The sequence below is a fragment of the Octopus sinensis genome, linkage group LG19 (genome assembly GCF_006345805.1).
Source record: "Octopus sinensis linkage group LG19, ASM634580v1, whole genome shotgun sequence".
Taxonomy (NCBI): Eukaryota; Metazoa; Mollusca; class Cephalopoda; order Octopoda; family Octopodidae; genus Octopus; species Octopus sinensis.
In genome coordinates, this window is record NC_043015.1 from 41,538,092 (window position 1) to 41,556,268 (window position 18,177).

Consider the following 18,177-nt stretch of genomic DNA (forward strand, 5'->3'; position numbering starts at 1 on the left):
TCATGATCATATACATTATCCTTCCATCTATGATCATCATCAGCATTGTCATCATTACCACCACCACCACCACCAACAACAACAACAACACTCATCATTACTACCATTGTTATCTGTAACATTACCTACATCACCGTCTCATTTTTTGTTGTCATTGTCCTCCTCCTCCTCATCTTCATCATCGTCATCACCAATTTGCTGTCTTTTATACACACTTCAAGCAGTGTCTGTCCAATGTATTTATGCTAAACAAACACCAACATTTTTGTGTTTCAGTCTTTAGAAAACCAAATCAGTGAAATAAACTCCAAACTAAATCTCCTGGAGAAGGACAAAGATTCTCAGAGGATTCAAAAGGAGGAAATCTTGAAAGAGAAAACTGAGGTAAGCTATTTATAGTTAGCATTAACCTAGTCATCACCTCTTGTCTCTACATCCGTTTCGCGAGTGTTTTTTGTTTGTACTGTCTTCAGTCTTTTGGCTTGTATTCTTCTTAAATGTGTTCCTCTTTTTCTCTTTCTGCTCTTGGATTGTCTTTCTTGAAGGAGCCTTTGTGCTGTCACTTGACCTGCTGGAAATAACAACCAATTTTCCTTCAAATCTGGCCTAAATATTCTACCTGTTTTATGTTAAAACTGACCAGATCCAACCTCTCACACCTACCCTACAATGTCATTCTAAAAATATACAAACATACAATTGAAATCTCAAAGCTATCAGATAACGAGTGATTAATTCAAAACAATGTGAATAAATAAGCAATACGTTTCGTTAGAAAATGAATGCTAAAGTGTTAAACAATCTGAGAGACAGAAAAGATACAAGTGCAGGAATGGCTGTATGGTTAAGAAGTTCACTTTGCAGCCTCCTGGTTTCAGGTTCAGTCCTACTGCACAACATCTTGGGCTAGTGTCTTCTACTGCTGTCTTGGGCTGACCAAAGCCTTGTGAGTGAACTTGGTTGAGTGATACTGAATAGAAATATTTTATGGCCTTGGAAAGCCTGGCATTCAGATGCAGGAAACCTTGGCATTCAGATGCAGGAAACCTCGGCATACAGTGCAAGAAACCTTGGCATTTAGATGCAGGAAACCATGGCATTCAGATGCAGGAAACCTTGGCATTCAGTGCAAGAAACCATGGCATTTGGATGCAGGAAACCATGGCATTCAGTGCAAGAAACCTTGGCATTTGGATGCAGGAAACCTTGACATCCGGATGCAGGAAACTTTGGCATTCAGATGCAGGAAACCTTGGCATTCAGATGCAGGAAACGTCGGCATTCAGATGCAGGAAACCTTGGCATTTGGATGCCGGAAACCTTGACATCCGGATGCAGGAAACCTTGACATTCAGATGCAGGAAACCTTGGCATTCAGTGTAAGAAACCTTGGCATTTAGATGCAGGAAACGTCAGCATTCGGATGCAGGAAATCACGGCATTCGGATGCAGGAAACCTTGGCATTCGGATGCAGGAAACCTTGGCACTCAGATGCAGGAAACCCTGATATTTGGATGCAGGAAAGCCTGGCATTCAGTGCAGGAAACCTTGGCATTTGGATGCAGGAAATCCCAGCATTCGGATGCAGGAAACCTTGACATTCAGATGCAGTTTTAATAAAATAAAATATAAATTGGGATTTCTGTGAAAGCACATCGGATGATGTGTGATGTTGTATTTGGTCCTTATGTCTGGAACAAGGTGTTTAGAGTACGTGTGTGGGTGAGACCTGTGTGTTTGTTGTAAATTGAAAGAAGGGGCGAAGGGTGCTGCTGTCTCTGTTGGGGTCTGTGTTGTTTTGCTGTTGTGGTTTGAGATGAAAATACTCAGCCAAAAGAATCTGGTTGCTCTTCTCTAGATTGCTGCCAAAGTCCTGGAACTTGAAAATCAACTGGAAACTGTTAACGTAGAGAAGTCCAAGTCACTCAACAAACTCCAAGAACAATTGCAGACGGCTAAAATAGTAAGTTCCATCATTTTTGTACAGTTTGCATTTTAAAATCCCTGTTTGTATCATCATCATCACAATTGTTGTTCTGTTGTCCTTTTTGTTTCCATACTTGCATGGATCGGATGGAATTTGTTATGGCAGATTTCCAAGGGCCAGACGCCTTTCCTGTCACCAACCCTCACTTGTTTGCTAGTGAGGTAATATTTCCTCATGGCCAGACATGTTTTCCATGGAAGACTAGAAATAAACAACCTCGCTTGTATGATGGTGAGGCTTGTTTACAACCACCACACGAAGTCAATACATGCATACACACATACACAAGCTCACACATGCACATATGTACATGACTGGCTTCTTTTCGTTTCTGTCTACCACATCCACTCATAAGGCATTGGTTGTCCTTGGGCTATAGAAGAGGGCACCTGCCTAATGCATGTGCATACACACACACCATGTCAAAACAGACAATGGAGTCTGGTGCAGCCCCCGGACTTACCAGCCCCTCTCAAACCGTCCAATGCATGCCAGCATGGAAAATGGACATTAAATGATGATGATCACACACACACACATATAGGCTCAGGAGTGGCTGTGTGATAAGTAACTTGTTTACAAACCACAGGGTTCTGGGTTCAGTCCCACTGCATGACACCTTAGGCAAGTGTCTTCCACTATAGCCTCAGACCGATCAAAGCCTTGTGAGTGTATTTGGTAGACGGAAACTGAAAGGAGCCCATCATGTGTGTCTGTGTGTTTTGTGTCTATGTTTGTTCCCCCACCATTGCTTGACAACCGATGTTGGTGTGTTTACATCCTTGTCACTTAGCAGTTTGGCAAAAAGAGACCAATAGAATAGGTACTAGGCTTACAAAGAATACGTCCTGGGGTTGATTTGTTCGACTAAAGGCAGTGCTCCAGCATGGCCACAGTCAAATGACTGAAACAAGTAAAAGAAAAAAATATATATATGTATATAATATATATATATATATATATATATATTTCTTTACTACCCACAAGGGGCTAAACACAGAAGGAACAAACAAGGACAGACAAACGGATTAAGTCGATTAGATCGATCCCAGTGCGTAACTGGTACTTATTTAATCGACCCCGAAAGGATGAAAGGGAAAGTCGACCTTGGCGGAATTTGAACTCAGAACGTAACGGCACACGAAATACTGCGAAGCAGTTCGCCCGTCGTGCTAACGTTTCTGCTATATATATGTATGTATATGTTTGTATATATGTAATGTTTCACTGCTAATTTTTGCATTTGTCTGCTACAATTTCAGGAAGCCACTCAGAACAGCATGATGGATCTGGAGATTGCAGATTATGAACGCACTGTCAAATCCCTTCAGGACCAACTTGGTGAAAAGGATAACAAACTCACCGAACTCACAAATGATGTCAAACATTGTGAAGAACGCATTAAAACTCTGCAAAAAGAAGTTGGTTAGTTGGCTTTTAATTAACACTTTCCCAGTAATTCTGCTCTAATGACCGATCTATTCTTGTTGACCAATCTTTTTTCACTTTGGCCAGATTTTAACATTAAGGTTCCACTGTTTAATAAAGGCACCTGTCCTCATTTCTGTATGGAGTGTCAGGAATGGTATGGCATTGGCTCCATTGTGCCATTGAGTATCAGAAACCTCCCTAGGGCACTGGTTCTATTATTTAGTGAATTTAACTGGATTGTAAATTAAGTACCAGTGATGTAATTGACTAGTCCCCTCCTGCCATATTACAGGCCTTGTGCCCATAGCAGAAAAGATTATTATTATTGAGTGAGAGAGAAGCGCATGCCATCAAAGTGAGACTGGGGTAAAATATACGAAGCCCAGTGTACCCATCATGACTACCTGTCTGATAAGGGTACACCAGGCACATGCATCACAACCATATGTGCGTGACATGGTGATCTCATATCAAGATAAACTGCGCATGACTTTGCAGGTGGGGCCCAGTTAGAATTGTCGAGTAACCCGTCCTGCTCCAAAGGTCCCTGAATAAGGATTGTTTAAGGATGTTGAACAAAACACCCATGTTTCCAGAGGTGAATTATTCAAACGCCAAAGAATCCCTCTCAACACATGGCTATGATGCTCTCCCACTACTTCGCTCGTGATCAGAGATGCACATATTGTCAGCCACTAAGGGACATGCTCAACTGGTTAAGGTCAAACAACTGACAAGCAAATCTGTAGTATTGAGCAGAATATTTGCTGTAGCCCATCTTTTATACCAAGACAAAACAATGTACATGATAACACTTCCAATCAGTTAAGATCAGAAGCCATGAAAGCCACTGCCTGGTACTGCATCAGGGCATTTATTATTATTATTATTATTATTATTATTAATTATTATTATTTGTGAAGACCTGTTGAGGCAAGTGAAAATCAATCAAAACAAATCAAAATAGATGAACATCAATGGAATTTGTATCTTTGTGGCACACAAGAAAACCATCCGAACGTGGCCGTAGCCAGTACCGCATCGACTGGCCTCCGTGCTGCGGGCACGTAACAAACACCATCCGATCGTGGCCGTTCGCCAGCCTCATCTGGCACCTGTGTCGGTGGCACATAAAAACACCATCCAAGCGTGGCCGTCTGCCAGCCTCGTCTGGCACCTGTGTCTGTGGCACATAAAAAACACCATCCGAGCGTGGCCGTTCGCCAGCCTTGTCTGGCACCTGTGTCGGGTGGCATAAAATCACCCACTACACTCTCGGAGTGGTTGGCGTTAGGAAGGGCATCCAGCTGTAGAAACACTGCCAGATCTGACTGGCCTGGTGCAGCCTTCGGGCTCCCCAGACCCCAGTTGAACCGTCCAACCCATGCTAGCATGGAAAACGGACGCTAAATGAATGATGATGAATGATGATGATATTAATTATTATTATTATTAATTATTATTATTATTATTATTATTATTATCATTATTTATTATTGTTATTATTATTAAGATGGTGTGAGCTGGCAGTATCAATAGAATGCTGGGCAAAATGCTTAGTAGTATTTCTTATGGCTTTTCATTCTGAGTTCAAATTCCACTCAGGACAACTTTGCTTTCCATTCCTTTGGGGTGGGTGGTCAGTAAAATAAAATACCAATTGAGCTCTTGGGGCTGTGTAATTGACATCTCCACCCATCAAAATTTCTGGCCTTGTGCCAAAACAAGAAAAGATTATTATTATTATTGTTATTAATATTATTAGGATTTTCTGAAAAATTATCGTTATGTAAAATTTAATTTTTAGATTATGTTGACGAGCAGAAGGTACAAGCTGAAGATCGAAGTCAAAAATTAAAACAGCTTCTAATGAAAGCAAAGAAAGATTTGGCCGATTCTAAGAGACTTGTGAGTAATGGTCCTTCTATTTTCATAAAGCACTTCGTAATTTGGGTTTGGCTGTTTTGTGGGGACATGGAAAACTTTGTAGAGTCTTGGAGGAGTTTGTGGTGACATGGAAGAGTATGTAAGGCAATAGAGGAGTTTGCAGAAGTTTGTAGAAGTTTTACAGAGCATGAATAGTATTGCAAGGGCATGGCAGAGTGTGAAGGAGCATGGAGGGGTTTGCACAAGCTGGAAGGATATGTGGGGGCATGAAAGAATATGTGGAATCTGTAAGATCTTAGAAGATTATGTGGTGGTGTGGGGGAGTTTGCAGAAGTTTGGAGAAGTTTTATAGAGCATGAATGGTATTGCAAGGGCATGGCAGAGTGTTAAGGAGCATGGAGGGGTTTGCACAAGCTGGAAGGATATGTGGGGGCATGAAAAAATATGTGGGATCTGTAAGCTCTTAGAAGATTATGTGGTGGTGTGGGGGAGCTTGGAGAAGTATGTGGAGGCATGTTAAGTGCCTTGTTGAAGTACACACATTACACTCTGTAAAGTAATTGGTGAATGAGCAAAGAAACATAGAATCAAGTGAGCTGTTTAGTTGTGCTGAGAACAAGACAACCTCTTTAGTGTTGGTGCTACAGTAAAAGGTAAATGGTGCACTCTGTTGGTGTTCAGAAGGGCCTCAAACCAAGTCAAAAGGGAAAATTTATGACATGAATTTCCAATCTATTGAGAAAAGCATTAACACCAAAAAAAGAAATCTGTATGAGAAAGAAGTAAATGTGGTAAGAAGCTTGCTTCCCAACAACGTGGTTCCGGGTTCAGTCCCACTGTGTGGCAACTTGGGCAAGTGTCTTCTCATAGTCTTGAGCTGACCTAAGCCTTGTGAGAAGATTTGGTACACAGAAACTGAAAGAAGCCTGTCGTATATATATATATCAATTTCAGCTCGTGTATTTATAGTGAATGTATAATGAAATGTGGAAATTGATGATTTAAAGTCTGTTATCAGAATATTGGCATAGAATAATTTTTTCTTTTGCCCTTGTTTATAAGTTGTTTATAATTTTAACCTTTAAAGGTATTTTAATATGCTGCCACTTTCGATGAAATTTTCTGAAAAAATTTTTATCCTATATTAATAGTATATATATATGTATGTATGTATGTATGTATGTATGTATGTATGTATGTATGGACAATTACCGTGGTATATCCCTTCTAAGCACTGTTGGAAAGACCTTTGCCCGCGTTATCCTGGCCAGGCTACAACTACTTGCTTCTCGAATCTATCCGGAATCGCAGTGTGGCTTTAGAAGAAGCAGATCAACTATCGATATGATATTCTCCATACGCCAACTTCAGGAGAAGTCCAGAGAGCAGAAAATGCCATTATATATGGCCTTCATTGATCTAACAAAGGCTTTTGACTCGGTAAGCAGAACAGGCCTCTTCCTCCTGCTCCAAAAAATCGGATGTCCACCAAAGCTGCTGAGGATCATCAAGTCTTTCCATGATGACATGCAAGGCACCATACAGCACAACGGTTCAACATCAGCCGCCTTCCAATAAAAAAACGGGGTAAAGCAAGGCTGTGTCCTCGCTCCTACATTGTTTGGCATCATCTTCTCACTCTTGCTGTCACATGCCTTTCAGACATCAGATGATGGAGTGTTTCTGCACAGTAGAAGTGACGGGAAACTGTTCAATCTCTCGCGCCTGCGTGCCAAGACCAAAATCAGAAACGTCCTGATCAAGGAGATGTTATTTGCTGATGGTAACAAGCATGTTTGCACTCCTCACACAAAGACGTATGAGATGGCTTGGGCATGTTAGCCGTATGAAAGATGGCAGAATCCCCAAGGACATACTCTACGGAGAGCTTGCTAGGGGTACTAGGTCTGTGGATAGACCGATCTTACGTTACAAGGATGTTTGCAAAAGGGATATGAAGGCCTGCAACATCAACATTAGCGGTTGGGAGGCAGTCGCCAGCAACCGTGGAGAATGGCGACGTACAGTAAAAGAGGGTATACAGAGGAGTGACAGAAAGAGAGAGGAGAAATGGAAAGAAAGGAAGAGACATAAACAAGAGACCATGGCACTACAACCAGCCAGGAACAGTCTTCGCTACATTTGCAGTACCTGCCAGAGGGAGTGTTTGTCCAGGATAGGACTACACAGCCACAGCAAGAAATGTAACAGGAAATAAAATATAACAGCCGGACTAGACCTAGAAAAAAAAAAAAAAAAATGCGCAACTCCATTGTCTCCCGAGACAGAAAGGATGCCAAACAAACAAAACAACAATGTATGTATGTATGTATGTGTGTGTGTGTGTGTGTGTGTGTGTGTGTGTGTGTGTGTGTGTGTGTGTTTTGTCCCCTACCCCATGATCATTTGACAACCGATGCTGGTGTGTTTATGTCCCCGTAACTTAGCGGTTCAGCAAAAGAAACTGATAGACTAAGTACTACACTTACAAAGAATATGTCCTGGGGTTGATTTGCTCAACTAGAGGCAGTGCTCCAGTATGGCTATAGTCAAATGACTGAAATGAATAAACGAATTAAAAAAAAGAAAGAATAATATGTTTTAATCGAAAACCAAACCAAACAAATTGGACAATGATTGATTAAATTTAATATTTTGAAACATTTTATCTGTTAGGAAAATGAGCAGAAGACCTGTGAAGCTCAATTGCGGGGCCAGCTGGAGCATTTCACGCAACAGATGGAAGAATGCAAGGTAAGTCTACATGTGCAGGGAAATGTCCCGTAGAATATTTGTTGAATTTTGTTTTGTTTATTTAGTTGTTTATTTGTTTCTTTTGTTGTCTTCTGCAATTCTGTCTCTGTTCCTTGTTCCTTGTTCATTTGTCCAAACAGGTGTTGTGCTGGGACGATGTCTTGTTTCAATACCAAAGAAAATTTCGAGCCTATGCTCTTCAGCAGAAAGAAATAGGAGAAAATAAACAGAGAGAATAAAAAGACTTGTGGATTTAGCGGTCACACACACACATCCCTCCTCTTACCATAAAGGAGAATTCAATGATCACTAAATGCAACTAAGGGTGCCAAGACACCTGCATTGCTAGAAAGAGGAGTAAAATACTCCTTGTGCTGTAGGAAGAGTGAAATGTATACACACATGCTGACAGGGGGAAGAAACCTCCCCAAAACTGATCTATTTGCACTGTTCCTATAGCACAAGGAGTATTTTACTCCTATTTCTAGCAATGTAGGTGTCTTGGCACCCTTAGTTGCATTTAATATATATATATATATATATATATACTGTTATCTTGAATGTATTTAATATGTACATTTCAAGTGGTTATGTAGCAATTTACTTAGATGCTACTCTCTTCAGGTGTTACAAGCAAAATGATAAATTGTTCTGCATTAAGGCATAATACCAAATATATTTGTCTTTCTGTCTGTCTGTTTGACTGTCCATCCATTTGTCTGTCTGTTCAACCGTCCATCCATTTGTACGTCTGTCTGTTTGACCATCCATCCATTTGTTGGTCTGTCTGTTCAGCTGTCCCTCCATTTGTCCATCCATCTGTTGGTGCCCTGTGAAAAGCATCCAGTATACTCTGTAAAGTTGTTGCTGTTGGAAAGGGCAGATGGTAGAGCTTGGTATAGTCTTCTGGCTTGCCAGCTCTTGTCAAACTGTCCAGCTTATGTCAACCTGGAAGGCAGATGCTAAATGATGATGATGATTGTCATATGTATTCATATAATACACACACACACACACACACGGGGGGCTGCTGGAAAGTTCCTGGCTTTGAGTAAAAAAAATACATGAGGATCATTTAATTATGACTTTATTCAACATATTCCCCATCTCAGATTCACACATTCATTGCAGCAGTCCTTCAGTTTTTCTAAGCCCTGTGAAAAAACTTGGAAGGTTGGGTCTACAACCAGGCCTTCTATGATGCCCTGAAAGCCAGGAACTTTTCAGCACCCCCTTGTGTATATATATATATATATATATATATATTGTGACATCATTGTGACAGCCCAGGCTCTCAGATGTTGCTACACATCGCTGGTCACAATGCGCATTGCATTGTTTTAGCCTTCAAATGACGCCATCCCGCTGGCTAAGCGAGCAGGCCACCAGAAGAAAGAGTGAGAGAAAGTTGTGGCGAAAGAGTACAGCAGGGTTCGCCACCACTCCCTGCCAGAGCCTCGTGGAGCTTAAGGTGTTTTTGCTCAATAAACACTCAGAATGCCCAGTCTGGGAATCGAAACCGCGATCCTACGACTTCAAGTCCGCTGCCCTGACCATTGGGCCATATATATATATAAATGCTTCCTTGCTATTTTGACTGATGTACTCATTGTATTTTCCTGTGTGTTTCTGCATTCCAGCTGCAGATGTCTGAGATGAGTGTTGAGAATCATAACCTCGAGGAACGACTGAAAACCACAACCGAAGTGCATCAGAGATCGATGAAAATCCAAGAGAAACAGGTTCAATCCCTACAGCAGCAGCTGGATGACGTGCAGGCTCAACTGAATTCAGTCCAGAATGAGTACGAAGGCTACAAGGTGAAATGTCTAATTACTTCTTGTCGAGGATTATTATTATTATTATTATTATTATTATTATTATTATTATTATTATTGAGTGAGAGAGCAGTGCATGACATCAAAGTGACACTGGGGTAAAATATACGAAGCCCAGTATACCCATCATGACTACCCCTCTGATAAGGGTACACCAGGCACATGCATCACAACCATATGTGCGCGACATGGTGATCTCATATCAAGATAAACAGCACATGACCTTGCAGGTGGAGCCCAGTTAGAATTTTCTTCAGATCGAGTAACCCATCCCGCTCAAAAGGTCCCTGAATAAGGGTTGTTTAAGGATGTTGAACGAAACACCCATGTTTCCAAAGGTGAATTATTCAAACCCCAAAAAAACCTTCTCAACACATGGCTATATGCTCCCCCACTACTTCTGCTCGTGATCAGAGATGCACATATCGTCAGCCACTAAGGGACATGCTCAACTGGTTAAGGTCAAACAACTGACAAGCAAATCTGTGGTATTGAGCAGAATATTTGCTGTAGCCCATCTTTTATACCAAGACAAAACAATGTACATGGTAACACTTCCAATCAGTTACGATCAGAAGCCATGAGAGCCACTGCCTGGTATTGCATCAGGGCATGGAATCCTTCTCAACACATGGCTATGATGCTCCCCCACTACTTCTGCTCGTGATCAGAGATGCACATATCGTCAGCCACTAAGGGACAGAATCCTTCTCAACACATGGCTATGATGCTCCCCCACTACTTCTGCACATATCGTCAGCCACTATTATTATTATTATCATCATCATCATTATTATTATTATTATTATTACTATTATTATTATTATTATTATTATTGAGTGAGAGAGCGGTGCATGCCATCAAAGGAACACTGGGGTACAAATATACAAAGCCCAGTATACCGTAGTCAATGCCAGTACCACCTGATTGGCCCTCGTGCTGGTAGCATGTAAAAAAAAACACCACTACACTCACGGAGTGGTTGGCATTAGGAAGGGCATCCAGCTGTAGAAACTTTGCCAGATCAAGACTGGAGCCTGGTGCAGCCTTCTGGCTTGCTAACCCTCAGTCAAATCGTCCAACCCATGCCAGCATGGAAAGCAGACATTAAATGACAATGATGGTGATGATGACGATTAACAGTGTTTTGTTTCAGTCCTATACTTTATTACAGAATATATCTATAGATTTTTAGCCAGCTCTTAATGTAAGGATATGTGTAAACACATTGCTTTTATATACAGTATCTGCTTGGATTAAAACAGAGGGATATTTGGACTAGTTAGGATATCCGTAACTGAGTGCTCTGTTTTAACTCTTTCGTTACCAACCGGGCCCAAACCGGCTCTGGCTCTGTGGTAAAATGTCTTGTTTTCATAAGTTTTGAATTAAAATATTCCACCAAACCTTAGTCACAATTTACGTTCCTAACACTAGCTTAATGATAGCTAAGTTATTTTACTAAATTCTTTGTTATATCTAAAATAATTGAAAGAAACACAGAGCATCTCAAAATAAATACAGTAACGAAAGGGTTAATATGCAGGGAGATGCTGTTTATGACCCTGAGTCGCTAAGGGCTTAATATTGACTGATTTACATATTACAGTGCATTCTTGGGTATTAGTTTAATGAGTCAATTACTGGTGCATTGATAAATGAAAATAGGATCTTAGTCAGTCTTGAGAGAGAGAGAGAGCCACATGGCAAGTTCACTAGTGCTGGAACCAAGAAATTGTAGCATGATGCAGTCTTTGGACCAGTTAGATCCAGCCAAAGTGTCCAACCCATACCAGCATGGAAGGCATATTTTAAAAGATATGATGATGATGACATATAGATTTTTTTTTATCAACACTGAATGTATAGATAAATGTTAGGACAACGTTGTCTTTTTCACCAAATCTTAGTGGACAGAGTTAGTGGTGCAGTGTCAGCAGTGAAACAAATCCCTGTTAACACTCCAGTAATTTAGAGACAGCAGTGTTGGACAACTTAACAGGAATTCAGGTTAATATTTTGCATCTTTTCACATTGGTTGAAGCAATGCTGCTTAAAATTAGATTTGTCTGCTGCAAAAAAATATCAAATCTAATAACCATTATCTTTTTTTTTTTTATCAGGTCTGTGTTATCTCGACTGTAGAATCTGTTGGTGCCAGATCTGACCCCACCCTCCATCCCCCATTCCTCCACTCCTTGACATTTTTGTTCTTAAGTTGAAGAAATTGGAATAATGTTTCGTTTGAAGTTGAGAAATTCCTCTTTGTGCATTTGGGCGTGTGTGTGTGGGTGTATGTGTGTGTGTATGTGTGTGTGTGTGTGTGTGGTGTGTGTATGTGTTTGTGGTTATATTCATGTGCTTTGTTTGTGTATGTATAAGTTATCTGTGTAGTGTGTGTTTGTGTGTGCACATGTGCGTGTAGTGTGTGTTTGTGCGTGTATTTTCTGTGATTTGCAGTGTGTATATGTTTCTGTGTGTGTGTGAGTGTAGTTTCTGTATGTGTAACTGAGTCTCTGCAGTTCATGTGAGTGCATGCATGTATGTATGTGTGTATGTGTGTGCGTGCATGCATGCATGCATGTATGTGTGTATGCATGTATGTATGTGTGTGCATGCATGCGTGTATGCATGTATATATGTATGTGTGTTGCCTGCATAGTTGCACATATGTTGCCTGACTGGCGTGTGTGTATGTGTGTGTATATATGTGTGTATGCATTGTTGCATAGTAGAATATATGTCACCTGGCTTAGTCAGCATATGTGTAGTGTATATTCATGTGTGCTGTCTCCACAGGTGTGCTGAAGTCACCTCTTTAGTGTGTGTGTGTGTGTGTGTGTGTGTTTTTCATGTCTGTGACAATGAGGAATTATTGTTCAAATATTTCTTACCATTCTTCACCGTGACATTTCCCTGTTTTACTTTTTGCCATTTTTACCAAGATGACATCTAATTCCATTGATTTGGAATGACTTCGTTATTTCATGGAGAATCACACAAATTAGAGATTAATTATCCGGAATTTACCACCAACCTATTTGTCATTTCTTATTACCTAATATAGTAGTAGTAGTAGTAGTAGTAGCAGTAGTAACTGTTGTAGCAGTAGAAGCAGTGGTAGCAGTGGTAGTAGTAGTGGTTGTAGTGGTGGTAGTGGTGGTGGTAGTAATAGCAAAAGGGCAACAGAATTGCAAACTTGTTATTGTAGGGCAAAATACTATATGGTATGAGTTGCAATTTATTACATTCTGAGTTCAAATCCTGTTGAGGTCAGCTTTGCCATCGTTGCCTTACACTGTTTTTTTTTTTTTTGAAAATATGCAAATAAGCAATATGTAAAATAGAAAAATTCAAAAAATTAAATATTCCTCTTTTTTTACTCAATTTAACCTAGCAGTGATTATCTCCCCTTTAATGGTAAATTCCCCAGAAGCAAGTCCCTCCATCTGTGCAAATGACCGATGTTTTCTTTTCTTTTCGCCTCACAGGTTCGAGTCCACAGTGTGTTGAAACAACAGAAGGACAAGATGTCTTCTAGCGATGTGAATTCTGTTGAAAAGCAAGAAAGGTCAGTCAGCTGATGTTAGATATTACTTTAAGTAGCGTTGGTGTATACAATATACAGAGCATTCGGTGGCATGCAAATATATATATATATATATACACACACACACACACCATCAACAGACTAGCAGCCAAAACTTTGGAGTCACTGTCAATACTATTCTGGTTAAAGTTATTAATTTGTACTCTACCACCTGTATTGAGTAATTTCACTGTTTAATTTCTATATATAAAACTGTTATAACATAAAACGAAATGTCTCTCTCTCTCTCTATATATATATATATGTGTTCATTTTTATGTTATAATAAAAAACATTTCTACATTAAACAGAAGAATTACACACAATACAGGTGGTAGAGTATATATATATACTCTTTTACTCTTTTACTTGTTTCAGTCATTTGACTGCGGCCATGCTGGAGCACCGCCTTTAGTCGAGCAACTTGACCCCCGGGACTTATTCTTTGTAAGCCCAGTACTTATTCTATTGGTCTCTTTTGCCGAATCGCTAAGTGACGGGGACGTAAACACACCAGCATCGGTTGTCAAGCAATGCTAGGGGGACAAACACACACACACATACATATACACACACACACATATATATATATACATATATACGACAGGCTTCTTTCAGTTTCCATCTACCAAATCCACTCACAAGGCATTGGTCGGCCCAAGGCTATAGTAGAAGACACTTGCCTAAGTTGCCACACAGTGGTACTGAACCTGGAACCATGTGGTTGATTAGCAAGCTACTTACCACACAGCCACTCCTGCGCATATGTATATATATATATTAAAAAATTTGTTTTATTACTCTGCTTTTATTTATATTTTTTTTACCATTTTATATCTTTGTTACACCAGAGAACAACAAGACAGGTTTATTGAACAACTTAAAACTAAAATTCAAGAACTGAAGTGAGTAAAATCCTTTGATTTTTTTTTCTGCATATATACATGTATGTGTGTGTGTATATATATATATATATATGTGTGTGTGTGTGTGTATGCATTTTCTATATGCGTGTATATATATATATATATGTGTGTGTGTGCATATATGTTTTGTCTGTTACTTTTTACTTGTTTTAGTAATTAGATTGTGACCATGCTGGAGCAATGCTTTGAAGGATTTTAAAAACAACTGGACCAACCCCATTACTTATTTCCTTTTTTAAGGAATTTCATCATCATGACTGCAACATTCTAACCCCTAGATTATATACCTTCACTCATCACACACACACATACACTTGGTCTGAATCCAACACCATGTTGGGATGTGGATTTCTTAACCACACAGCCATGTCTGTAATTATAAATGTGTGTATCTATCTATTTTCTATCTATCAATCAATCAATCTGTCTGAATGACTTCTCGTCTGTCTGTCTGTCTATCTTTCTCTGTCTGTCTATGTATGTATGTATGTATGTATGTATGTACGTATGTATGTATGTGCATATATTTACATATATTTATATATATATATATACACACACACACACATGTATAATATGTATATCATACATATGATTGTGTGTATGTATATACGATATGTATGTGTATATCTTCTTTAGTGTGTTTGTATGATATGATCTATTTGTGCATGTGTGTGTGTGTGTGTGTGTTATGTTATAGGTATGGGCTAGTTACCTAACGAACAATTAGCTGAAATACCAATCACCGTTGAAAAAGCAATCAGTCAGCAGAGCAGGAACAGTTAATTAGAGGACAGACAGGGCATTGTTGTTAACTGGACCAATACGTTGAGCAATTACCTTGATTGTCTGCTTGGTTCCAGCCCCAAATGTCACCAAATGTCTTTTGTTTATTCCAAAATGTCAAGTGAAGATAAAGAGGATCCACTTTAGACAATTGGAAAATTCTTTAGTTGTTGTGGCTCAAACATTCACACATTCACTTTGCTCGTCCACCCACTCACCCACCTTGCTCACTCACTCACTCACCTTGCTCACTCACCTCACCCACTCACCATGCTCACTCACCTCGCTCACTCACTCACCTTGCCCACTCGCTCACTCACCTCGTCCACTCACTAGCTCACTCACCTCACCCATTCGCCCACTCACTCACCTCGCCCACTCACTCACCTCGCCCACTCACTCACCTTGCCCACTCACTCAACTCGCCCACTCACTCACTCACTCACTCGCCCACTCATTCACTCACTCACCTCGCCCACTCACTCACCTCGCTCACTCACTCACTCATCTCGCCCACTTACACTCATTCCTCCACTTTTTAAAGAAATTTCGTGATCATGAATGCAACATCTTAACCCCTTAGACTACACACATTCACCCACCCACTCACCCACTCAGTGATGCTCATTTATAACCACCATGATGTCTAGACGAGGTTGCACACACACACACACACATACATGCATGGATGCACACACATGATGATGACGATGGGGCTTATGCTAAGCCTACAGGATCTTAGAGTTGCAAAATGCTCTCCTTTGCATTAATCGGAGTTTACTTCGATCACTGGAATACTCTGCTAGCCAGGATCCAGCATGATGTGCTGATGAGAGTGATGGCCAGGATTATAATTATCCTCTCAATCAATATATGATGATGATGATATATTGTATATATATTTACAATTGAAAAATAGGATAAAATCTTTATAAGAATTTTATCAAGTAGTTAGCGTGAAAAACCTCATAAGGGAAAAATCCATCAATTATTCCTCTTAAATATATTTATTTATGTTAAAACTACCAAAATAAATAAACACATTGTACCGAACTTGAGGGAATGCAACTCTCGAACTGAGCATTTTAAAAACAATTCAGCTGCATATCATATGATTTCATAATTAGTGCACAAAATGCACTTTTTAATCATCAGTGCAAGCATAATTTAAGATACATAAAAATGAACAAAAACCAACATACCAGATGAACACTATATGTATCCAGCATAGTACATAGAATTGTTCACACTTATATATCTATTTAAGAGGCGGGCTTTTCAAATTGCATCTCAGTACACGTGTTTATTCAGAATAAAATTCAGCACTGAATATATTCCGGTTAAATTTACAATTGAAAAATAGGATAAAATCTTTATGAGAATTTTATCAAGTAGTCAGCGTGAAAAACCTCATAAAGGAAAAATCCATCAATTATTCCTCTTAAATATATTTATTCATATTAAGGGCATTACTATACATAAATGCCTCACGCTAGGAGGGACTCTTACAGCCAAAACTACCATAATAAATATACTTGTTTGTTTTTTCAGCGCCAGTTGGTCTGAGTCACGTCAAGAGATTGAAACTCTCCAAGAAGAGCATGATCGTTTACTGATGCGCCACAATAAACTCCTCGAAGACTTCCAGGACAGGGAGACCCTATTTAAAGCTAAGTTAGTGTCTCTACATTTACCTTCTCCATGTCTGTGTGTCTAATTTTCTGCTTGTGTGTGTGTATATGTGCGATAGTCCTGGTTAATTATTTGAATTTGGAATGGTCTGAAGGTGACCGCTTAAAACAATGCACAGCTATTTATTGTAAGGCGGCAAGCTGGCAGAAACGTTAGCATGTCGGGCGAAATGCTTAGCGGTATTTCGTCTGCCGTTACGTTGTGAGTTCAAATTCCGCCGAGGTCGACTTTGCCTTTCATCCTTTCGGGGTCGATAAATTAAGTACCAATAACGCACTGGGGTCGATGTAATCGATTTAATCCCTTTGTCTGTCCTTGTTTGTCTCCTCTATGTTTAGCCCCTTGTGGGTAATAAAGAAATATATTTATTGTATTTCGTTTTGTCTTTTAGCCTAGAAAACCTAAATAAGCAGAATTCCTCCAAGTCGATGGAACTGACCGAAACTATCCAACAGCTAACGTATCAGAATGAATTACTGACATCTCAATTCAAGGTAGACCATTCCCTCTTCAATTATTTATTGCATCTTCTCTGTATAATATTTCTTTTTAAGACTACGAGGGTGAGTCAAAAAGTAAGGCCATTTTGTGGAGGACAGGTATAATTACCAACACAGGAACATGTATCATACACCAAAATGAAGCTGGTCCTCTGTGGATCACATCCCTACTTCTCAACATAGTCACCGTTTCTCTCAATAGCAATGTTCCACCTTTGAATGAGAGCATGTTTCCCTGCCCTGTAAAATTCTGTTGACTGTTCTTTGAGCCACTTCTTCACTACAGTTTTCACTTCCTCATCATTGGAATAATTTAGCATCTTCAGACTATCATCTCTTTGGCCCCATGAAAGAGGGTTTAAGAGGCAAACATTATTCCAGTGACGAGGAAGTGAAAATTGTAGTGAAGAAGTGGCTAAGAGAACAGACAACAGAATTTTACGGGGCAGGGATACATGCTCTCATTCGAAGGTGGAACATTGCTATTGAGAGAAACGGTGACTATGTTGAGAAGTAGAGATGGGATCCACAGAGGACCAGCTTCATTTTGATGTATGATACATGTTCCTGTGTTGGTAATTATACCTGTTCCAAACCAAATGGCATTACTTTTTGACTCACCCTTGTATTTCTCCTTCATTTTTGCATTGGGTCTTCTAATTTATATATATATATATTATATTTTGTGAAATTTGATTTAGTATTTCTAAATTGAATTTTTCCCTGTAAGTTTGGAATAATATTCCCTAATATTATTATTACACACACACATATATAATAACAAAA

General features: G+C 39.6%; 1 protein-coding gene across 5 annotated transcripts in view; it reads left to right on the plus strand.

Moving 5' to 3' along the window:
• Nucleotides 1–18,177, plus strand: part of LOC115222011 (GRIP and coiled-coil domain-containing protein 2) — a 133,471-nt gene that overhangs the window by 89,824 nt on the left and 25,470 nt on the right. For all 5 annotated transcript variants that reach the window (XM_036511341.1, XM_029792123.2, XM_036511343.1 and 2 more), the window contains 10 exons: nucleotides 277–384; nucleotides 1,860–1,964; nucleotides 3,251–3,413; nucleotides 5,227–5,327; nucleotides 7,983–8,060; nucleotides 9,701–9,880; nucleotides 13,390–13,469; nucleotides 14,339–14,392; nucleotides 16,751–16,873; nucleotides 17,283–17,385. In XM_036511341.1, coding sequence (XP_036367234.1) covers nucleotides 277–384; nucleotides 1,860–1,964; nucleotides 3,251–3,413; nucleotides 5,227–5,327; nucleotides 7,983–8,060; nucleotides 9,701–9,880; nucleotides 13,390–13,469; nucleotides 14,339–14,392; nucleotides 16,751–16,873; nucleotides 17,283–17,385 — 1,095 coding nt within the window. The remainder of the gene's footprint in view (nucleotides 1–276; nucleotides 385–1,859; nucleotides 1,965–3,250; nucleotides 3,414–5,226; nucleotides 5,328–7,982; nucleotides 8,061–9,700; nucleotides 9,881–13,389; nucleotides 13,470–14,338; nucleotides 14,393–16,750; nucleotides 16,874–17,282; nucleotides 17,386–18,177) is intronic.